The sequence below is a fragment of the Panulirus ornatus genome, chromosome 6, assembly GCF_036320965.1.
Source record: "Panulirus ornatus isolate Po-2019 chromosome 6, ASM3632096v1, whole genome shotgun sequence".
NCBI lineage: Eukaryota > Metazoa > Arthropoda > Malacostraca > Decapoda > Palinuridae > Panulirus > Panulirus ornatus.
In genome coordinates, this window is record NC_092229.1 from 12,997,649 (window position 1) to 13,022,730 (window position 25,082).

At 45.4% G+C, this 25,082-nt stretch overlaps 1 protein-coding gene across 5 annotated transcripts in view; it reads right to left on the minus strand.

Annotated features, from left to right (window-relative positions):
- The window catches only part of Nrx-1 (Neurexin 1), a 363,755-nt gene that overhangs the window by 35,287 nt on the left and 303,386 nt on the right, over positions 1-25,082 (minus strand). For 4 of the 5 annotated variants that reach the window (XM_071662517.1, XM_071662514.1, XM_071662518.1 and 1 more), the window contains exons 7-12: positions 9,694-9,846; positions 5,916-5,966; positions 3,244-3,351; positions 1,825-2,017; positions 945-1,127; positions 220-363 (exon numbers count right to left, since the gene is read on the minus strand). In XM_071662517.1, the coding sequence (XP_071518618.1) occupies positions 220-363; positions 945-1,127; positions 1,825-2,017; positions 3,244-3,351; positions 5,916-5,966; positions 9,694-9,846 (832 nt within the window). The remainder of the gene's footprint in view (positions 1-219; positions 364-944; positions 1,128-1,824; positions 2,018-3,243; positions 3,352-5,915; positions 5,967-9,693; positions 9,847-25,082) is intronic. The other variant, XM_071662515.1, reaches the window with a different exon arrangement.

The following is a 25,082-nucleotide window of genomic DNA, read 5'->3' on the forward strand; positions in this document are numbered from 1 at the left end:
TCTCTACAACATTCTTACAAAAAAATAATAGTTACATCCAAAGAATCTTTCTAACTTTCAAAAGAAAATCTCCACAACAACAAATCAATAAAAACAAAAATTCAAAGTGATTTATAATTTCTACAAGAATCATCATCTGCAAAATCTCAACACAATACATACAGGGGGAAGTTCTTACAAGTTTCATGCCTTCTTATACTAGGATAGGTATTACATTACCTTTGCCACATGTGGGACCAACAAATGCAGTGTGGGAGCAGTCACAGATGAAACGCCCCCATCCTTCCCTGCAGGTACCACCGTGCATACATGGTGAGGATGAGCATGAACCCCCATCACTATGACAAAAACTAACAATGGAACCTGTGGGTGGAAAGACAAAATGAAATGTAAATGTGAAACTGAAATTTCACTGATGATATGATCCATGATGATTAACTGTAACAAATACCAATAATTAGGGATGGTGACTGAAATTAGGTAATTCTACTACATTCTTCAATGAAATGTACATAAGCCTCTTTTTCTCTCATGTTTTGCTTACAAGATCTTATCAGTAAGTGAATAACTTGCAGCAGTATCAAATTTATTAGACTGCATTTCTTACAAAATGATGGCCTAATCACCATCAAATTTACACATGTATGTGAAAACAAATTCAAAATCTAAAAAGTCAAAGCTTTCAAGTAATTTCTATCATCTGATATGCACATCACATTCTCTCTGATTCATAAAACAGTTAATAATTTTGCAAACTAACAAAACACTATATCTATAATACTGCTCTACTAAACAATTTTCTTAAGTCATGAGCAGCCAGACCATATTTTTGGTGCTCAATTAAAACAATCTGGTATCTGATGAACCAATCAAACTAATATATAATGAATGACAAGTAAGCCAAAGCTTAAAAGAGAATTTCAACATAAATCATTTGAACTTACCAGAATCTTGTTTTTTTGCATAAGAAGCAAGGTCTGCTGGTAACCCATTGATTACTAGGTCTCTCATGCATCCTACATAACCCAAACCAAGCCTGCCAGTCCAGACTTCTGGTGGAACTACAACGCCTGTGCTTACGCCACCTACATATAAGGCACCATCCAAGTCTAGGCGATGAGACTCTCCTATGGGTGGAAGAAGAGGTAATGATCATATATACTATACATATATCTTGATGGTAAAAAACTAGGTAAGAAATATCCCAGAAGGGATTTTGATGTGAAAAGTAAGACTGACAGAGATTGTATAAAACGTAAATGCAATGCCACTCTGATGAAGTAAGAACTGAATTCAGTAAAAGTCATACTGGTGAAAGAATAATACATTGGAAAGATGATAACAGTGATGATGTAAGGTATGTATATGGTGCTGGTAAATCTAGTCCAGAAATGAGAATGACAATAAAAGAATGTGGAGTTTAGTGGTAAATGTTTTAATTATGACAGTGCAAGTAGGGAAGTAAATTGAAACATACTGGAAGAAAAAAATCAATGAGCTGAAAGATGAATACAGGAAAATTATGCCAATTTAGTAAATGAAAAGAATGTAATGATTATGCTTGAAAAATAATTCTGCTATGCTAATGAAAGTAATAACAATTAGAAAAAATGTACAGGAAATATTTCAAGTCTTATAATAGTGATATAAGAATAAACTTAATTCTCAGTTTTCCAAAATTCCTGGAATATCTTTCCTCTCACACATCTTCCTTTCCTTTGAAAATAGCCATTCAGCCTTTTTTTTTTCTAAACTGCCTTGTATTCACTGTGGTGACATTAATATTTTCCACATTATCTCTTCCTCCAACAATTCCCTCCTTACCTGGTGTAGTGAAATCATTGGCACCCTCATCAACAGTGATCCTGCCTGCCTGGGCATCCCGATTTAAGGTCACCTCATGCCACCACCCATCATCTACCCGTCGGTTAGTGGCCTTGACACGGCGTGACCCTGATCCAAGGTTCAGGTGCAAATACAGGTGACCCTCCAGTAACTCCAGTGCAAAGAAGTCACCCTAAAGAAAAGCAAACATAAAGATATACTTTACACAATTCAAAAAAATTTTAAACTGAGCTCTTTACCATACTTCCAATGGGAAATATTACATCTAAATCCCAGAATGATTTGGTGCACTATAAAAAGACTTAGATAAACTACAACAAGTCATACAATAACTGATAAGATTCGTTCCAAAGAAAGGTGAGACAGCATGAATAAGGGAGCAATAAAACATGCCTGAGTTAAACTACTTTTTCCTTTTTGCCAGAGTTAAACTGATCTTTTGAAAAAGAAGTACATTACAGAGATCTGAAAGATAAATAAAAAATGAGCAAGGATGGTGTTAACATCATTAATTCTATTACCAACCCTTTCCCATTTACATGGGATAGGTGAAGTGCACTTAAGAATGCACCTTTAGTGGGAATCAGTCCTGCAGAACTGGGGTCCCCAGTCCTAACCCTGCTGACTGGTAAATGACAAGAACAACCAGTTCCTTTGGGTAGACTTGCTACTTAATTTAAAGCAGTCTGAAGCCTCTATCTTCACTTTAATATACCGTTTTCATGAACAATGTCTCTACAGACTTTTTGGACATTAACCAATCATATGAAAAGCTTTCATTCTACTTCCTAAACTTTTATTCTCAAACAATATTACACATGGAAATGTTACTTTGAACTGAACTACTCTCTTTAATAATCCTCTTAACACTTACATACATATTTCTATTTCTATTTTTGCTTCATTCAATAAGTTACCCTTGAGTGCTGTTATTAATATTTCATCAAATATTCTTTGATCAGACTAATATAATGAATCTCAACAGATGATTGACTTACCAATCTAAAAAAATTGAACTTTGAGTAAAAAAGTCTGACTTCCTAAACCTTCAAAAGCAACAGACCTGAGCTGTCATTGTAAGCATGATACAGTAATATAACTTCAATGTCACATATAAAAAGTACATGCTCAAGTGATTCGGAGCCAATGTGTCCACCTAAGATGAAAATTAAGAAATACTATAGTTTCTATTTTAACAGTATTTCTAAAAATTTAACCACCCTAACTACTTCTGCTTCAGAAATGCTGTACAAAGAATCATGAAATACAAAGAGAAAGTCATTTTCATTAAAAATAGACAAGTAAAAAAGTTTTACAACTGGAATGCAAGAAAATATGATGGTTTGGAAAGCAGTTGTACTGTATCATTCTTGGTAAGAGGACCAACAAGGTACTGACCTGGGCAGCCATGGAGCCTGAGTTGTACATAAGAAGACCATTGGGCTCCGTGGTACGCATCTTGAAGCTTACTGAACCCTGCCGTGCAGCCTCCCATGATGGTAGTACCTGAGGGTAGGTACAGCTGAGAGGCCAGATGTTGTGGAGCAGTGAGGAAAATGTTAGTCATAATACAGTGGAGGAACTTAGGAGTCATGAAGCAGTGGGTAGAGTAGAGAGTAGAGAATTAGGCAGAGTGCAAAAATAGGATTGACTGGATTGATAAATGAAGCAGTAGGGTTACTGAGTGGGAATTACAGGGGAAGTGGAAGTAATGGAGCAGTAGGATACTTGGCTGTTACAGGACTGTGGGAGAAAGGAAGTCATGGGTAATGGGACAATGTAGGGACAAGGGTCATGAGGCCAGAAGGGAATGAAGAATTTTTGGGCAATGAGAAAGTGTTGAGTATGTGGGTAACAAAAATGTGGGGAGTTAGCAGTGAGAAGAGTGAGCAAATATAGGAGGAAAAGTATGCATTTATCCTTGCAATGCAATTAAAATGGGAGTTGGAGAGTGATAGGTGTAGAAGTCTTGGGATAATGTAAAACCAAAGAGTAGTCATTGGGCAGTATAAGAGGTGGTGAGTCAAGATGGATGGGGAATTATATGGCGATAGGAGAAGTTTACAGTAAGTGAACAATCAGGGTGTGTTGAATTATGAAGCAGTTGGGAAAGAAGGCTAATGGGTCAGTGGCAATGTTGTGAGCTAACGGGTCAGTGGCAATGTTGTGAACCATGGGAGAGGAATCATGAGAAAGTGACGAGGGACAGAGTTATAGGGCTACAGGAAGGATGGAGGATCACAGAGAAGCTGGACTAGGGAATCATGGGAGAGTGATACGTTAAATGCCAATAGGATTGGCATTTTAGGCTAATATAGCATACAAAGGGAGAGGACACTCATGGGGCAGTATGGGGAGATAAAATAATTAGGTGATTCAGGAAGATTTAAAATATTTGGGGAAGTTAAGGATCAGGTATGATATTTAGGAAGGATATCCAAAGATCAGTACAAACTTGAGGTACTGAGGATGGATGGGATGGTACAGCATACAATTAAGAAAATAAGAGCAGCTATAGGTCAGTTAAATACCATCATTTAATACCAAAATGGTGACATGAGGTTATGAGGTGTTTAAAACATGTCCAGAGAAACAGGCAGGCACTGGAGAAGAACTCAGGAAAAAGAATTATTAACATCTGACAGATGTTTTCAGCCATAAATTACTATCTATAATTACAGCCTTAAGGACAAAACTACTGAAAATGTATACAGTAATAGAAATCAATGTCGCTTCTGCTTCTGAAAATATATTACATCAAACTCTGACAATGAAAAGGCTGCTCCTGAGTATGAAAGAAGAGGAGAGTCTGGACACTGCTAGTGATTTATCTTACATCAATGCTGGAGTGAAGACGCAAAGGTGGCAGCACTTCATAGCATTAGCTTATTTAGTAGTAGACACCTAGTTGCACGACAACACTCGACACCTATGATTAACGTAACACAGACACTCAGAACACCAAAGGCCCGTGCGAGAGTAGGGTTTTAGATTAGTGCTGTGGGGAAAATCCGGTGCTGTGGCGAGGTGAGAGTAGCAAGTGCGAGATGGGAGTGCGGTGGTGCTGTGCAACATGGAAACAAAACAGCTGCCATGGTGCTGTGATAAGTGCTGTGCAAGAATGAGACAGATAAAAAACACAAAAAATAGTGGTCTAAGGTGTTCTTTATCTTGAAGTCTCCAGAAATTAAATCAGCATAATATCAGGATTTTAGTTCAATAGGGATGTAAGGGAAATAAAGGATTATTTTCTGGACACACAAAGGCAGAACTTGAGGTACTCCTGATGGGGAAAGCTCTCAGTGCCAGGAATGATAAAAGTAACACTGTTAGTGGAGGATGGAAGGAGTAAAGCTGTCCAGGGTGTGAGCGTTGCAACACACAGGAGTGTAATTAGACTTTGGTATGGCAGAGGCATGGGTTGTGGCATACGAGGATCTTAACGCATGGCCTGTCACGTGAGACCTTGTTTATTTCCCCTTCGGTAGATGAAGCAGAGTGGGAAGGAACCTGGAAAAGGCTTCATTAGTTCATTTAGGGTTAATCAAGAGGAAACAAATGCATCCTACACACAATCCTGAAATAAAGACTCAGGATTTAGGACCCAGAGAAGCCCATCGGGAATAAGACAGCCGTTATTTGCTGGAGAGAGAGAAAGAGAAGAGCTTTCAGTGATGACATTCCAAAACAATGGTGCGATAGAAGCTGTGAAAGGGGCGAGCTTCACAACTCATCCTGGCAATACAGAGAAGTCAGAAATTAAACACATGGGAAAAAGGTAAACTATGATTAAGAAAGCAAGCAGATGACAATACTGGCAGATGCTAGAGCTAAGGCCAACCTGATGTTCAGGACACAGTCTTCAAGAGCTTCCCATTTCGTATAACATATCCTTAGTTTCACTGAATTTACTTAAGTGGGACAACAACAGGGCAGTGAGTTGTGTCCTGGATATCAGAAAAAGCCTTGGACGTAAGTCATGCACAAGCAGTGTTAGTAATAGTGATGGTGGTGATGGTGGAGGAGGCAGCTGATGATGGTGCAGGTGTTGGCGTCTCTTGGAACCTTACCAGCGCAGTGTCAGGACGCGTGAACTTAACCACGCCATTCTCGGGCCCGTCCTGTGTGAGGGTCAGGCTAGGTCAGGTCAACTTCATCGTAGTAAACATTTTACTACTTTATACAACTGATGATTAGACAGAGAATGGTTTGGTGAATCAAGATTTACTATAAAAACAAAGCTGTGTACTTGAACAACATAAAGATATGAAAATACTACTGATCCAGAGAGTGTATGCAAAACAAGGAAGCAAAGAGAAGTGTGAATACAGGACGTGAAAAAAGATGACCATCCATAGTGCCAGAGGGACATAAGATGCACTCTGAGGCATGGCACCCTGAGGCAAGGCACCCTGAAGCGAGGCACCTTGAGGTAAGACCCCATGAGGCAAGGCATCTGAGGCAAGGTAGCGTAAGGCAAGGTCCTCTGGGGCAAGGCACCTTGAAGCAAGGCTCCTGAGGCAAGGCACCCTGAAGCAAGGCACCCTGAGGCCTTACCTCACACCACTGTCCCTTCGGCTCACACAATCTACCTCATACCAGCTCCTGCCAAACTACTCAGGCTGTGGTTCATATCCGTTCTCTGAGTGTGGAGTGTTAGCACTACACGTCTGGATGAACTTTATCATTCACCATACACGAACTCAGAGACGGACATAAGAGGCGCAGACACTTACATAAACACATACATATAAATACACATACGAAAATACAGACATACATACTCAATCACACACACACACACACACACACACACACACACACACACAGATATCCAAAGACATATTATAGGTACATTCACATTCATCATATACTTGTAACCACGGGGACGGATCAGTTACCGACGAGCATCCAGACGTAAATTTAATGGCCGACCATTTGCGTCACGCACGTCAGACGCAACTGACTCCTCCCGACCCCCTTTGTATTTATATTTTCCCCTGACGTCATTAGACTATCAGATTGCTACCTGGCCCTGACAGTGCTGACGATACTGACAGATATGCCCCCCAAAGTCCCACCGTTCTGCGAGGGTATCATTGTGTTACTCGCTCACGGTTGAATAAACGTTCGGCTGCTCAAATCCCTTCGGGAGTCGGCAAGTCTGGCCGTCCTTTCCCTTCCCTCTGACGTCAGGTGCTGCGAGGTATTCTCCTCCCTGGCAGTGTCAGGTGCTGTGAGGCCATGAGGTAGTGACTGTCTCCCTCGCTGTGTCAGATGTGTGAGGCCATGAGGTAGTGACTGTCTCCCTCGCTGTGACAGATGTGTGAGGCCATGAGGTAGTGACTGTCTCCCTTGCTATGTCAGATGTGTGAGGCCATGAGGTAGTGACTGTCTCCCTTGCTGTGTCAGATGTGTGAGGCCATGAGGTAGTGGCTGTCTCCCTTGCTGTGTCAGATGTGTGAGGCCATGAGGTAGTGACTGTCTCCCTTGCTGTGTCAGATGTGTGAGGCCATGAGGTACTGGCAGTCTTCCTTAAGTGAGTCAGTTGCTGTGAGTTCATGAGGTAGTGATAATCTCTCCATTGGTGCATGAGGCAACAATGAGAAATGAGGGTAGTCTTCCCCAACCCCCTAAGTGTGAGGTAGACAAAACAACACTCTCCCTGGCTGAGTGAGGCAGTATGTATGGCATCAACGCACATGTACTGGCATTTTCCCTTAATACTCTGAGGTGAGCATGAAGGCACAGTTAATGCTACCCTCCCTGAATACGTTGGCCAGGGTGAAATAATCGGAAATAAGTACTAACAGCATTCCTTGATTGGCTAACGACTAGTTCTGTGTCGTAATAGTGAAAAGACAATTGCATTGTTCGCCTATAATATACAAAGGAACCCCCCCACACACACTCTCTCTCTCTCTCTCTCTCTACACACACACACACACACACACACATATATATATATATATATATATATATATATATATATATATATATATATATATATACACACACACACACACACACACACACACACACACACACACACACACACACACACGTGCTACATATCTTTATACAGATGTGCTCTTCAGTGTGCACATGAATTGGCCCTATACAAACAAGCACCTACATACATAAAATGATTCACTAAAACACATGCACCTACATTTGTAAAGAAATCTATCTACAGACGCGCACTACCCCGTACTCTATCCTACAGTACTGAAGCAAATGCCAGTAGAAACCTTCATACGGTCGCCACCAGAGGCGTCGGTGTACAAGCATCAGCCTCGTCTGTCGAGAGAGAGAGAGAGAGAGAGAGAGAGAGAGAGAGAGAGAGAGAGAGAGAGAGAGAGAGAGAGAGGAAGATCTTGGTCCATAGTCTGGCCATATTTGGCCCAAAAGGGTCTTAGACATCTTGCGAATGTGAGACGTGGCAGTTCACATGACAACACACACACATTAACCGTGAGGGGGACGTGGAAAAAATCCACACTGGTAAACACAGGACGATGCTCTAACAATGGCTTGGTTGGATGTGCTGTGTGACGTACTCCAAGCAAGGAGGAGGTCAAGTATGCTTAACCTTAACGTCACATTGGCTCAATGAGCACGACGGTGGTGAGGGATGGGCCTGGCCTTTGACCTGACTCTTTTGAGAGTCGTGTGCGGCGGAGGCGGCGTCGTCGCCGTCGTGCTCCTCCTCCTCGAGAGGGTCGTACCGTTGTGGTAACGAGGTCAAGACGTCGCACGTCAGAGTGAGAGGACTGAGCGGGTGATGGTGATGCGTCAGTGGAATAATGGTGCATCACCATCGTCTGTGTGTGTGTGTGTGTGTGTGTGTGTGTGTGTGTGTGTGTGCACTGAAATGGTGCTCTCACACGGTGTTGCTGTGGCGTATGGTGACCACAGACACTCTCCAGCACTGGGCCTGTGCCACGATAAGAGTGGTGAGTGTGTATCAGTACCTCCGGCAAACCTTGTATAACTCCAATACAAAGAATATGAGACACGACTCCCACGCCCAGTAAGGATCTGGAGCCATATAGCATAACCATCACTTTGCTCCCACGTCCAAAATCGAAGGAAATGTCCACGAGGATAGGTTTTGGCGGGCGTATACACATGTTCTGTGTACCACATGGAGCTCCCAAGCACCATGTATGATGCAGGACTAACCCAGAAGGACAGAGAGGGTCATGTGAGAATGTCTGAGGAAGATAAGGAAGGCCCATATGCCGTACAGTCTGGTGGAGTCGTAGTTGCTAAGACAAACATGAATGCCAATGTTGTGTCATTCCCGCCAAAAGTGTCCACATAAATTAGAAATCACTGGAATAAAATCAAAATATAGAATCAATACTCACCATTAGCCATAAAGGCTAAAAACCCACATGAATAGAAGAAAATTACCAAAATATCATCCGATATGAAAAGAAACGAATGCAAGTCAGAGCGACTGAAGTTTTGAGACATGGATGTGTTGGACAGATTCCTTAATTACAGGGCATTCCAGCTAATTAGGACTTAATTATGTTATCCTAGACGTCATCTGATTGAGCAACTGTCCAAGAAGACCACCAGTCTCTTACTCTAGTCTTTCCCTCTGCCATGCCTTCGAATGAGGAGGAGACATCTAACCACACAGCCTACACAGCCTCCGTGGTGAGGCCAGCTGAGGAGAGTGTGTGTGGGTAGCGGGAGGCCTCCTATGTGAGGAGGGGATGGGTCTTGTTTGTGTCAGGGTGGTGGGAGGCTGCTGTGTGTGTGGGTAGTACAGAGCACTGTGTACAATGGGTGGTGGGTTTGGTCGTGGGAGGGATGTGGCGGGCGAGTACTGACCAGGTAGGACTCCTGGGTGGTGAAGGAGACGGGGTCGCCAGCCTCCACTTCGAGGCACATGTAGTCCACCTTGCCCTTGACGTGGAGGAGCGGGCTGCCCTGTCGAGCTGTGCGGATCAGGTCCAGCCGCACGCTATCCGCCCGGTACTCGGCCTGTAACACACGAAAAGCAAACGTTTAACAGGAAACCTGAGCAACAAACATCTGTGGCTGATGGGACCTAGACAGAAACACAGCTCAATTCATCTCTAATTAACTTAAAAAAAAAAGGGGAAAAAAAGACTCGTTTATTCCTGCAATATAAACACCTTATTGTTATCAGACTTAGGGTAAAGCTGGAAGAGAAATAAAGTGACCAAATGTACAAAAGGACATACTTTTTCTCTCCCCCCGGCACGTCGAGGAGCCTGTCCCTACGTCAGTAAAGCCATCCGACGTCATTACCTGATAATGTAAACAAGTGGACGCCTCCATTCTTCACCCCCCCTCCCAAGAGTAGACGTCTTACCCTCTTGTCATTCCTCCCACGCTTTGTTACCCAGACACTGGCCACAAACATGTATTACCTGTAGGTCTTGCCAATGGCCCGTTCATTCACAGCCACCCTCCACTACACCCTCTGTGTGGGTGTGTGTGGTGCGTTCGTGTGTGTGTGTGTGTGTCTGTGCGCGGTGTGTATGTATGTGAACACAGGCACGATTAGGCTCCCCAATAACCCACCCACCCACCAGCCGACGGATTTAGCCAGATGTCTTGTACTAACTTATGATGGATGAGTGGTGGGAGGCCTGGCCTAGCTGGAGGCCTGGCCGGCTGAGTGGGTAGACATAGATAATGTACACAGCTCTGGTGTGCGTCAGAATGGTTAAGGTGGCAGGCAGGGAGGGAAGTAGGGCCAGGGAGAGAGAGAGGGTGGAAGCTTTAAAGACTTTGCCCTGGTCAGGGGTGATGTGTCGCTTGGGGGCTTCGTGATGCAAATGGTTCCATGAGTGATAGGTGAGTTCCTGGGAGGAGGAGAGAGGAGAAAGAAGAGGGACACGGAGAGAGAGAGAGAGAGAGAGAGAGAGAGAGAGAGAGAGAGAGAGAGAGAGAGAGAGAGAGAGAGAGAGAGAGAGAAGGGAGGATATAGAGAAGAGAAAACGTGTGAGAGAAAGAGAGAGAGAGAGAGAGAGAGAGAGAGAGAGAGAGAGAGAGAGAGAGAGAGAGAGAGAGAGAGAGAGAGAGAGAAAGAGTAGGACACGCGGGAGGGGGTTTGTGGAGAGAGGAAGAGTGAATGAGAACAAAGGGCAGGGGTCTGAGCCCCTCCCAGCAGGAGGGTGGTGGTGGTGGTGGTGGTGGAGGGAACCACACCTCGTCGTTGCCCTGGTCGTCACCACCACGCCCAGTTCTCCTTTAAGCCCACTCCCCCGCACCCTGCTGACGTCAGCAGCCAGGTGCAGCACCCACGGGCAAACTGTCCGAGTCTGCCTAACTCTGTTTAAATGCACGACGGCACGACCTGTAGAGCACGACGGTACGACCCGTGAAGCACAACAGCAAGACCCTTGGAACACGACGATACTACCCTTACAGAGGGATCGACCCTGAAGCACGATGACACAGCTCTTGTGCCATCGTGGCCTGGCCTTTGACGTGACCCTTAAGGGTCGAGTCAAGACTAGGCCATAATATCTAGAGGTCGTGCCGTCGTTCTCAAGGGATTAATCAGCGCAGTTTCCTCCTCTTCGCCTTCACCGTGTTCCTCGCTTCCTCTTCTCAACACATCAATGATAGAAACTGCTGCGGTAGGTCTTCTGATGCTATTCAAGGTGCCTGCTGTTCATCCCAAATCCTTATCCGTCATATATACATCCAACTTATGCCTGTGGCTTACCAGTATAACTACCGCTAAGGGTATTTAGAAAACCATTCAACCCGCAGTCTACAACTATATTTCGAAACCAACGTAATTCCCTCAATCTTTTCTTTCCCCAGATCTACATTATCTAGTTTAAAGTCGTTGACCGATGTTGCGAGTTCTCTTCTTTACTCTTTGCTTTAAGCGCAATATCTGTGTCCCTTGTATTTACCGCCTGCATCTAATCTAACTAAACGCTTTCATCTTTCACGCCTCGCTAGGCTATATCTTTCGAGAGAGCGCAAATCTAATTCTTTCAATCTATCTTCATCGAAGTCGCTGTTAGCTTTGCCATTCTTATTCGTGTGCTTATAAGTGAACTCACATCCACTCTTGATTACTGTGAACAAGTGTATCCAGCATATCCACGTCAGGGTTTCACTAGAGCTTGATAAATACGGAATTTTCGCACAAGTACTTCACGATCTCAAGACCAGACACGTAATTAGCTCTACACGTAATTATCTCGTCTTCTTTGTTTAAATCTTTACTCACAATCACTTCAAAATCAATCATCTTTCTTAATACGGTTTTATTAATTTCCTTTCGGTTGACTTTATGCCCAATACTTCAACCAGCCTTCATCATGCCTAGCTACAATTTTCCCCATTTGCCACTTTTTTGTTCATTTTAAGAGTTTATTTGGATCCTCTTGTTGAGCTGCTGTACCCTCCTTTGAAAACATCCTCGGCAAATATTCCATAATCATTATCAACTCATATCCAGGACGTTAACTGTCTACTTTCTATCCGTAAGCCGTGTCTTAAACACCGAATCTATCCTCGTCCATTATATTCCACTTTCCCTTCTCGTATCTTGATGAGGAACCTGTCAAAAGCTTTACTGAAACTGAGGTACAGGGTACAATATTCCCTTTCATCATCCACAGCCATAAACACCACTGAAAAGAATGGCAGTAAACGGGTTCAACGCCCTTTGGTGAGATTAAGCTGTAACCCGTTGATTAAACTGGTTTTCTGGATGACTACGAACTGAATTTGCAGTTATTACCTTTAGCATTTGCCCCACACGATTGATGTCAAATTAATTGATTGACAATCAGAGAACAAGTGACCTTTGTTTCAGCTGTGCGAGTGGACCGGAGCCTTCAGCGTCACGACTGGCTGCCTGATGAACAAGTTTACCTAGCGAGTGATACGTATATGTCAAAGGGAGGGACTTCAGAGACCTCTGACATTTACCGTAGGGTTCCAGCCGCGTCTTTCAAGAGCTTTGCTGAATGGAATTGGAGAGTAATGCCAGTTTACTTTTTCCTCCGTACAAGAGAGAGAGAGAGAGAGAGAGAGAGAGAGAGAGAGAGAGAGAGAGAGAGAGAGAGAGAGAGAGAGAGAGAGAGAGAGAGAGAGAGAGAGAGAGAGAGAGAAGCGTCTCGATGGAATCCCGTCTACTGTGTAAGTTTTGGGTCTGGAACACTGGAGAGGACGTCCATGGCAAGACTTAGGAGGTAGACTGGGAGGAGTAGAGAGGGAGAGAATGAAATAAAGAAAACGTTAAAGTTTAAAAACTACGAGCATTATTTATATATGTGTGAGGCATCCCTGGAGATGGAGCGTTGTGGTGAAGAAGATGTTAAGTCTGGAGCCTGGCTGGCTCATGATGGAGCTCCATTTACTTCCCTCCCTCCCACTTCCCTCCCTCTACAGCTCTACCTATGGCTCCCTTCTTACGCGTTTCTCCCTCTCTGTGGCTGTCACTCCCTCAATTTTTGTTTCTCTGCACTGATCTCCCAGGTAACTGTTCACTGCCGTCTCCCTCGTATCTCCTCTCTCCACTGGTGGACTCTTCACTCCCTCCCACTACCGAGCGTAATCTGGAAATTGCTCTTTTATCCCTCAACCCCCGTCAATCTCTCCATCACGCTGCAGGATAGGAGAATCTATACGACTGGAATTGTAAGTCAATAGAACCTGGCTATGTGGGCGTGTGGACACGATATACCCGCAGCAGTAACCTTCGCAATACTAAGTCACCTCTTCTGTGCAAGTACCTGTGGCCCCCCTGACCCTCTCCAGACACACCCCCGTACAATTCACGTGAAGATCTTCAGAATGAGTTCGCTAGGGTGCCCTTTATCAAACCTTATCTCCCACCAGTGGCTAGAGCCTAGCCCCATGGTATACTTATGGTTAATAAAGTTTGTTTTGTATTACCAAGTGGCTTGCTTCGTAGAGGTTAAATTCAGGCTGTAATACGGTCTCCACATAAAGTTGACTTCAGACTTCAGCGAGCCTCTTAGCTCCGGCCATGACGTGTAAGTCCACCGAGAAAAATCCTCCGCGTTTTTATTTATCTTTGGTGGACCACGTCTGTATGGGCTTGGACGGAGGGGAAGGCGTGAGATATGGGTGTTTAAGGCGTATGAGGTAGAAGAGGGGCGGTAAACTGGAAATGTATGACGAGGGAAGTATGAGAGACTAATTCATTAAAAGGGAATAATGCGGTGGGGGTAAGAATGGGAGAATAAGGGTAGGTGGTGCCGAAGTAGGCAAGAACAAGTCGGGAGGGCAATGAAGGCACAATCAGTGTTAGGGCATGAGTGAATGAGTCTATAGACCTGAGAGCGTGATGGAATACAAAAAAATGGGTATGTTCAAGATGAGAAGTATGAGTTCAGATTATAAGTAAAGAGGTACGTGAGGAAGGACGACTGATGAGAAAAATGGAGGAGCAGAATTTGCGTGAAATCAAGCTGGATGCAGCTGAAAATTGGCGAGTCACACAGACGATACACACCGTCCAAATGAAGAATATCAAATCCAGGTTTTGTCTCGAATAAAAGACAATTAGAGCCAAAAGCTCTACCAGGGCACGACTATTAGAATAATAACAATCAATATCCAGAACAATGTTCCCAAACCCTCAAAAATATATCCAGATAGAGAATAATACATTCCCTTCAAAATATAGTCCTGGAAAACGATGTCATACATGAAAAATTACTTCAGATGTCAGTGAAAATAGGCACCAAAGTCGGGAACAAACATGGTCAGTATGATAAAATGATGATACATAATTAGAATTAAGATATGAAAGAGGGTGAGACACGCGGGATAAGATACATAATACAAAGGCATACAAAAAAGGAATTCAAACAATTGCTGACCACTGGATCTTTCGAGGCTGTCTGTGATAGTGGAAGACATCAGACACTCAGGGCATAGTAAGGTAAGAGTATAATACACGTACAGATGATTCAAAGAGAAAAACATGAAAACTTTGTTTGACTTAGGAGGCGCAAGTAAAGTTATTCGTGAATCTGAAGCCAAATATGTATCAAGTCTGTCCTTAAAAGTATCTATAGTACGGCTTTCAACCTAGCACATCTTTTTCGGTTATTTACCAAATTGGCGACCGCGCCCCGCTCAGCTAGGCTAAACCTTCTCGTCTAACTACGAAAAGATTTTAAAACTGCCTCGGGCAAAGTTCTGCGCATTTCTGTAATTTTTTCGTTTTCTTTTTTTTTTTCCTATTTTTTTGTTGACAATTTCCAGAGAGCGGGCTCTCGGTGGACAATCATCCCTTCTGCCACCCTCGAACACGGTGTCTTCCCTTCCTCCCTTCCTCCCTCCAGACAAACGGCGGAGGGTCCTCCCTCCCTCACGTCTACCTCGGAATCTTGGCAACAACAAGGACGGAGACGGTGAGGACTGTGGCGAGTGAGACAGCAAGATGACGCACGAACTTGGGTTTCGAGAGAGAGAGAGAGAGAGAGAGAGAGAGAGAGAGAGAGAGAGAGAGAGAGAGAGAGAGAGAGAGAGAGAGAGAGAATCACAGTTCCGTCAGAAAGTCGTGAAGGGCCTGGCCTTTCTTTGCCTCTGACTTTCTTAATTGAAGGTCCGGTGGGTCAAAGTACTGGCTATCATATCCAAGGGTCGTATCGTCGTTCTCAAGCGTTGTATCGTCGTGCTCAAGCGTCGTATCGTCGTTCTCAAGCGTCGCATCGTCGTGCTCAAGCGTCGTATCGTCGTTCTCAAGGTTCGTATCGTCGTGCTCAAGCGTCGTAGCGTCGCGCTCAAGCGTCGTATCGTCGTATTTACACCATGAACGACAGAGTCCGTTGCACGGCTGACGACAGGGCCACTCAAGTCCTCCTAACCTCCCCCACCCCACACACACACACACACACACACACACACACACACACCTGCCAATATAATTAACACTGATCATTGCGTCACCGAAGCCAGTGATGGCTTTAGCCACGACCATCTCTCACGTATATAGATTCCTATCGTCATCAGGGACTCTTTTTTTCTTCTTTTTACTGTGCTACACACCGCTGACGCAAGCCGAGGACCCGGGCCTCCTCCTCCTCGTCCTCCTGCTGCTGCTCCTCCCCTGGCGGGTCCAACACTGCAGCCCCCTCCCCCCAGATAGCCAGCCAGGACAGTCACCCGTGAAAACTAAAACTGTTTCGCATTCGCTGCGGATTTTTAGTTAATCCATAGGTCAGGCGAGGTCATCCCAGCGATGACTAGGGTCCCCATGAGGGTTTATGGGGCCATTAACACGAGGATGTCCAGCCGATGGGTCTACGGTGCAGGGGCCACAGGGAGAGATATCGGCCGATGGGCGTGGCATGCACGACTCGAGGGCGTGTGGGTGTGGCGAGGACTGTGGGTGTGGCAGGCTCAACCCCCTAGTATGGGCGTGGTGAGGACGTCCCCCTACCATGGGCGTGGCGAGGACGTCCCCCTACCGTGGGCGTGGGGGAGGGCGACTCATCCCCCTCTGGCGTGGGCGTGGCGAGGACGTTCCCCCCTGCCGTGGGCGTGGCAAGGACGAGCGCTGGGCGTGGGCGGGTGGTAGGTGTGCCGGCAACAAGCTCACCAGAGACGTGAATTAAAGAGGAAGTTCAGAGTGGTACACGAGATTATTGCCAGCATCCCGGACCCAGGCAGAAAGAGCAGCAGCAGCTACCAGCAGCAAGACACATCAACAGCAGGAGATGTGCAGCAACAGCAGGAGATATGCAGCACCAGCAGGAGATGTGCAGCACCAGCAGGAGAAGTACAGCACCAGCAGGAGAAGTACAGCACCAGCAGGAGAAGTACAGCACCAGCAGGAGATGGGCAGCACCAGCAGGAGATGTGCAGCACCAGCAGGAGATGGGCAGCACCAGCAGGAGATGTGCAGCACCAGCAGGAGAAGTACAGCACCAGCAGGAGATGGGCAGCACCAGCAGGAGATGTGCAGCACCAGCAGGAGATGGGCAGCACCAGCAGGAGATGGGCATCACCAGCAGGAGAAGTACAGCACCAGCAGATGGGCAGCACCAGCAGGAGATGGGCAGCACCAGCAGGAGATGGGCAGCACCAGCAGGAGATGTGCAGCACCAGCAGGAGATGGGCAGCACCAGCAGGAGATGTGCAGCACCGGCAGGAGATGGGCAGCACCAGCAGGAGATGTTCAGCACCAGCAGGAGATGGGCAGCACCAGCAGATGTGCAGCACCAGCAGGAGATGGGCAGCACCAGCAGGAGATGGGCAGCACCAGCAGGAGATGGGCAGCACCAGCAGGAGAAGTACAGCACCAGCAGGAGATGAGCAGCCCCAGCAGGAGAGATGAGCAGCACCAGCAGGAGAAGTGCATCACCAGCAGGAGAAAGATAGGAAACTGGCGATAGAAAGATCAAACCAAAAGGAGAAAGACAGTATTGGACAGGAGGGAGACAGCAGACGACAGGAGAAAAACAGCAAGATACAGAGGGACAGACACAGCAAGTGAAAGGAACACTCAAAGCAACATAGACACAGTACTCATAAGAAAGACACTCCATCAAAAGAAAACCACAGCAACGGTAGGAAAGAGAGGCACCAACAGGAAGACAAAGCCATAGCAACGGTAGGAAAGAGAGGCACCAACAGGAAGACAAAACCACGGCAACGGTAGGAAAGAGAGGCACTAACAGGAAGACAAAACCACAGCAACGGTAGGAAAGAGAGGCACTAACAGGAAGACAAAGCCATAGCAACGGTAGGAAAGAAAGGCACCAACAGGAAGGCAAAGCCACACAAACATCAAGAGCAAAACAGAAAAGCAACAGAAACAAGATAAAAACAGTGGAACAACAGCATGTGAGAAAGGAGGGATGAAATACAACAGGATACAAAAAGTTGCGGAACACTATAGCGAAAAGAGACACAGGGAAATCTAGAGAGAGAACATTGGATGAGAAAGGAAAAAAAAATCAAGAAAAACATGCCAAACAAGTAAAGAAAAATAAGATCAGAAGAAGAAAAAGAAGAAGGAGGAGGAGGAGGGAGAAGAAGAAGAGGAGAAGGAGGAGAGGAGGAGGGAGAAGAAGAAGAGGAGAAGGAGGAGGAGGAGGAGGGAGAAGAAGAGAAGGAGGGGAGGTACATTGTGAGACGGTCGCCTCGCGTCTTCCCGGACGAGACGAAGATCAGCTGACCAAAAGGACGAGAGCATGTGAGTGTGTGTGTGTGTGTGTGTGTGTGTGTGTGCGTCTGGCGAAGGCAGACGGCCTGCGCAACTCTCTCTCTCTCTCTCTCTCTCTCTCTCTCTCTCTCTCTCTCTCTCTCTCTCTCTCTCGGAGGGAAAAATCTCTTGGTCTATATCCCCGTCTGCATCTCCCAGACAGTTACTCGGTATCAGCGCGTGTAATATCCTCCTCCCGTCCGGCTCTCCGAATAAAAGGATTCTCGACCTCCTCTGTATATATATATATATATATATATATATATATATATATATATATATATATATAGGAAAGGATCACAATTTTGCGTGTGATTAAGATATTCCTATGAGTCCACTGGGAAAATGAAACACGAAAAGTTCCCAAGTGCACTTTCGTGTAATAATCACATCATCAAGGGAGACACAAGAGAGAAATATAACAATCAGTTGATATACATCGAAGAGACGAAGCTACGACATATCACTGACCGTTCTTGGATGCTCATGGTCGCAGATGATGAGTGAACCTCCCACCCTCGTCTTATTGACATTCATATGACTTAGTGTATACCCAAGTCGGAGGCATGACCATAACAAGCCATCTGTGTGTGTGTATGTCTGGCGTCTTAGGGTGGCGCTGGACCGACGCTGACGCCCCTAGGGACCAAGAGCAGTCAAAGTGGAGAACGAGGAGATGATGATGAGGATGATGATGATGATGATGAGAGGGGATGATGATGATGATGATAAAAGGGAGAGACAGAGAAGAGAATGAACGCTGGAACTGGAAGGGAAAACATAAAGTGGAGATGACATATTCAGTCACGGGGGGAAAAAAAAAGATGGATTCGAAAATACGAATACAGTAAGGGGAAACAAAGGACGAAGGAAGACAAGCAATATGAAATATATATATATAATGAAAAGTGGGGTAGGTTGGGGAACGAGAGAGAGAGAGAGAGAGAGAGAGAGAGAGAGAGAGAGAGAGGAACAAGGGAGGGGATAAAAAGAAAGAAGTATCCAATGCGCACTCCCAATATCTGCTACATATATTTTACGGACAACACTCCTCATTTCTTCATTCTTCTCGCAGTCAGCTTCCCTCACGCCTCTGAGGGAGGAAGAAAAGGCGAGCGCCGCTGCTGAATGGCAAGCTTGACGTGAAGACAATGAGACACATGGTATAGAATATGGCTCGCCGTAGCCTCGACTGTTGGTAAAAGGAATGGTTACCCAACTCGTGCGGGAACTCCCTCACTAGGTTTGAAAGCTGTTTCACACAAGTTTCGGAACTGTCTCAAACTGCTTGGTGTAAGGTACGCTGTATCAAACAAAGTTCGGAACTGTCGCAAACTGTTTGGTGTAAGGTACGCTGTTTCAAACTGCTTGGTGTAAGGTACGCTGTTTCAAGCAAGTTTCGGAACTGTCTCAAATTGCTTGGTGTAAGATATGCTGTTTCAAAGTTTCGGAATCGTCTCAAACTGCTTGATGTAAGGTACGCTTTCAAACAAGTCTCGGAGCCGGCTCAAACTGGTTGGTATAAGGTACTGTTTCGAACAAGTTTCGGAACTGTCTCAAACCACTAGGTGTAAGATACTAGTGCCTTGAAGGCTGTTTCAAACGGGTTGGCAACACTCTCAAATGATTTCGAAACTGTTTCTAAAGATTTCGAAACTGCTTTAAACGATTTCGAGATTGTTTTAAAAAGATTTGATAACAGATTCAATCAGTCTAACAGCTGGTTTGGTAAGTGTTTCAAATGGTCTGGTAGGTGACTCAAATTTATAAGAGGTTTAACATGATAAACCACCTGGCTTAAGTTATTGAACAAACTGAATTATCTTTAAACCCTATGCTGTTCACAGATGAGGAAGCCGCCCCTTACAGAGCCTAATGAGCGTTCGAAACGCGACACGTCTCAGGGACTCCCATTCTCAAATAACGTAGCCTACGGGCATGGCTGAAAGGAGAGGAGAGAGGAGAGGAGAGAGGAGGGGAGGGAAAGGAGCCACACTGATGGATTCAAGGCAGCCTTCGTAAAGATAAGGGGAGGAGGGGGTAGCCCTGAAGACACGAAGTGCTCTTAAGATAAGAGGAGGAGGAGGAGGTGTGGTGTGGTGTGTGTGGGTGGGGTGTGTGTCCTGAATATTGTCAGCATCCTAAGAATACACGGGGAGCACCTTGCGGGTGGGTGAGGGAGGGTTCGAACCTCGTCAAGCGAGAGTTACTCCCGAGGTACAACGCCTGATTATATATGACTTGCCAGCCCAGCGGAATTTCTGATCACATTAGATATTCTCCATGAATAATCTCATCATCATCATCATCATCAACATTTCCATATAGAGGTAATTTGCATAAGATGACACTGAATTAAACGAAGGAAAAAAAAAAAGACTGGCGCATTTTAGATTCTGATTCATACTACTGATGGTGTATACATACACACGTTGATTAATACATGCGACCTGTAGCATACATACTGCAGGGTTGTGTACAACATTGAAGACCAGTCAAATTTTGCAGACTTGAGTTCGGGGGACGAACTAATTTGCTTATGCTATCTACGCACCGTTGCCTCATGTACCCTCATCTTTCGTACCCTAACCTCACGAACACTATCCTCCTCACCTCACCTCACCTCACGTACCCTTATCTCACGTGCCCTCATCTTTCGTACCCTAACCTCACGAACCCTATCCTCCTCACTTCACCTCACCTCACGTACCCTCATCTTTCGTACCCTAACCTCATGAACCCTATCCTCCTCACTTCACCTCACCTCACGTATCCTCACCTCACGTACCCTCATCTTTCGTACCCTAACTTCACAAACCCTATCCTCCTCACTTCACCTCACCTCACGTACCCTCATCTTTCGTACCCTAACCTCATGAACCCTATCCTCCTCACTTCACCTCGCCTCATGTACCCTCATCTTTCGTACCCTAACCTCATGAACCCTATCCTCCTCACTTCACCTCACCTCACGTATCCTCACCTCACGTACCCTCATCTTTCGTACCCTAACTTCGCAAACCCAATCCTCCTCACCCCACCTCACCTAACGTACTCTCATCTTTCGTACCCGGACCTCACGAACCCTATCCTCCTCACTTCACCTCACCTCACGTACCCTTATATGTAGTGCCACTCACAGTACCTTATCTCCACTACTCTTGTCAGTTTTCCCCCGAACGTATTTCCCTTTACCATATAACAGAGCCATCAGGGTTTACAGCCTTGCAAATCCCCACCACAGTTATAACCACGCCATTACAATCATCATATACTTCCAAGCACTGGAATTTGAGTACTCAATAGCCTTTTTGGACTATCTTTTTTTCACACTTTCTACTAACGCAATCGCGAGTGTCCTTCCCTTGTCAATACGTCTTTGTCATACACCGTCCCTGACCTGTGGCCAGAGTCACAGACGAGGAGGATAGTGAAGATGACAGACTGTCTGCTGGCATATATGAGGACAGCATCTCAGCACATGGACAAGGAAGTGTCCAGCAAGCTGTTCACGTCCTGCATAAGGCCAAAACTACAATATGCCACTCAAGCTTGGTCGCCTTGGCTAAAGAAGCATAAAGAGCTGATAGAGAAGGTCCAAAGGAAGTGCAAGAAACACAGTGGCGGAATTTAGGACAAGTTGAGTTACTGGGAAAGGCTTAGAGGTCTCAAGTCTGTCCACCATGGACGAGAGATGAGTTAGAGGTGTGGTCTGATCACACAACTTTCCTTCCCTCTAAACAACAATGTACGACGCAGACGTGGAACACTTCTTCGCAAGACGCAAGGAGAGAGAAAGAAAAGAAAATCCAAAGATTTTCACCACCCCCCCAAAAAAAAAATATGACACTAAAAATATTGAACCTTGTGATGAAAACTGCGAACGTGGACAGTGTACAGAAAATATAAAATGTCGTGTGATAGAGAAAGTTCAAGAGACGAGGTCCCGCGAGGTAGAGGCTCTCTCTCTCTCTCTCTCTCTCTCTCTCTCTCTCTCTCTCTCTCTCTCTCTCTCTCTCTCTCTCTCTCTCCTTTCTCTCTTCCTCTTTACACTGACGCCAGCAACTGTTGGTGCACGTCATACGCAGAGCCACACCTCTCAGATCAATATAGGCGTATACCACCTGTGTGTGTGTGTGTGTGTGTGTGTGTGTGTGTGTGTGTGTGTGTGTGTGTGTGTGTGTGTGTGGGAAGGAAAGAGACTTACACTGGTGTTGCCCAGTCTCTTAAGTTTGTCTATATACCAATATCATATATATATATATATATATATATATATATATATATATATATATATATATATATATATATATATCGTATACCCCAAGTACCCATTCATCGACCAATCCTAAAGGAAATTCGAACCCGTTCCCTTTCTTCTTGCAGATGGCAACATTAACCTCTGCACCACGGAGGCTTAATACCTCATATCACGTTCTCTAATCAGCCCTCTCACTCCATTTTCTATGTGGCACATCTATCTACACGCCGCGCCTGCGTGCGTACAGCACTTGGGAAAGAAGAGTCCAAATGTCTTCTCATCAAAATGTGAACTAGAGTCTTTTCAACATCCATGTATTGATGACACATTTCTCTTAATTACCGTAAGATCTGTAGGAGTAAGACCTTTTAAAGGTGAGATCTTATACCTGGGATTTGATGTGCCTTCGCTTCCGCTGACGTATCAACCAGATGAAGGAGGAAAAGGTGGAAAGGGAACGAAACAGAAAAAAAAAGGTGGAAAGGGAACGAAACAGAAAAAAAAAAGGTGGAAAGGGAACGAAACAGAAAAAAAAGGTGGAAAGGGAACGAAACAGAAAAAAAAGGTGGAAAGGGAACGAAAGAGAAAAAAAGGTGGAAAGGGAACGAAACAGAAAAAAAAAGGTCGAAAGGGAACGAAACAGGAAAAAAAGGTGGAAAGGGAAGGAAACAGAAAAAAAAAAGGTGGAAAGGGAACGAAACAGAAAAAAAAGGTGGAAAGGGAACGAAACAGAAAAAAAAGGTGGAAAGGGAACAAAACAGAAAAAAAAGGTGGAAAGGGAAGGAAACAGAAAAAAAAGGTGGAAAGGGAACGAAACAGAAAAAAAAAAGGTGGAAACGGAACGAAACAGAAAAAAAAGGTGGAAAGGGAACGAAACAGAAAAAAAAGGTGGAAAGGGAACGAAACAGAAAAAAAAGGTGGAAGGGGAACGAAACAGAATAAAAAATCAGCACGAGAAAGAGAGAGAGAGAGAGAGAGAGAGAGAGAGAGAGAGAGAGAGAGAGAGAGAGAGAGAGAAGGTGAGGATATAAACAAGGAATATTTATAGAAACTATACCGAAGTAAATTGGTTAAAACGATCGCTATTCAATTCTTTTTATTATTCAAATCTGTCCATATATAATAAAATACATCATCAGACTGGAAAAAAAATATATATATATAAAATATCAAAGAAAAAAATGTTACCGAGTTCTATTTCTTTTTGAACGCGGCGCAGCTGAAAATTTCAAAATGAATATCTAATTAAAATTTCTTTTCTATTTTTCCAATTTACGTTATTTACCTCAGTACGTGTACCATATATTATCGGTGGTCCTCCAGAAGGAGGAGGAGGAGGAGGAGGAGGAGGAGGAGGAGGAGGGAGAGGGTGAGGGTGAGGGTGAGGGGGCGAATAGGGAAGGATGGGAGGTGTGTGTGTGTGAGTGGGTGGGTGTGGGTGGGAGGGAACAGGGATTTACCCCCTCTCCTTCCTCCTCCTCCTCCTCCTTCCCCTTCCTCAGGTTGCCTCGAGGTCAGTGTCCACACTCGACCTCAACAGAGGCTGAACCTCCGGAGCGCGCGCACGAGCCTTAGATATGACATGGCCTGGCGTCCGCGCCCCTCCACCTCACCATACATACACGACCAGGCCATCACACCTAAGCAGAGGTCGTCGTTACCGCCCGCCTGGCCCAATGGTCGTACCCATGGGTGGTCATACCGCCCGCCTGGCCCAATGGTCGTACCCATGGGTGGTCATACCGCCCTGGTCTATATAGGTCGTACCGCCGCCGTGCCCAGTCGTCGTACCAATGGGTCTTTACCACTGCCGTGCCCAATGGTCGTACCCATGGGTCGTCCTCCGTGCCCAATGGTCGTACCCATGGGTCGTCTTCCGTGCCCAATGGTCGTAACAATGGGGGTCTTACCACTGGCTATGCCCAATGGTCGTACCTATGGGTCGTATCGCCGTGCCCAATGGTCGTACCCATGTCTCGTCTTCAGTGCCCAATGGTCGTAACAATGGGGGTCTTACCACTGCCGTGCCCAATGGTCGTACCCATGGGTCGTCCCGCTGTGCCCAATGGTCGTACCGTCGTACACAAGGGCCCAAAGAGCTCAATCCTCACGAGGATACGACGCTGGACGACCCTTTAAGCGTGTCGTGTGTGCATCGCAGATCTAGAATCGATCGTTTTGCCTGCCCAACAGACACAGAGGAGTGTGGCTCCGTTGTTGTTTTGTGTTCGCGATATAATACAAACTGGGTTTTTTTTCTCTCCCTCTCTGATTAACGCGCGGGTTTTTCGCTCGAGACCCTTTGTGAAATCGGCAAACAAATCCCGGCCGTTCGTTCGTTCGTCCGTCCGTTCGTTCGTCCGTCCGTTCGTTCGTTCGCCTCTGGTCGGCCAGCGCCGGACGAATCCCCCCCCCCCCCCGCCAGGACTGGAGACGAACCGAGTGTGGCTCAGTGGGGAAACTCTCTGAGGTCTAGACACTTAGCTTTGAGAAACGCGCTTAGAGACGCAGAGGCTAGAAACTTAGCTTTGAAACGCGCTTAGAAGCAACTTTGAAACACGCTTAGAAACGCATTAGTCAGAAACTTAGCTTTGAAACACGCTCAGAAACGCAGAGGTTAGAAGCAACTTTGAAACATGATTAGAAACGCTTAAGTCAGAAACTTAGCTTTGAAACACGCTTAGAAACAACTTTGAAACATTAGCTTTGAGACACGCTTAGAAACGCAGAGGTTAGGAACTTTGAAAACACAGTGTCCAATCAGTAGCTTAC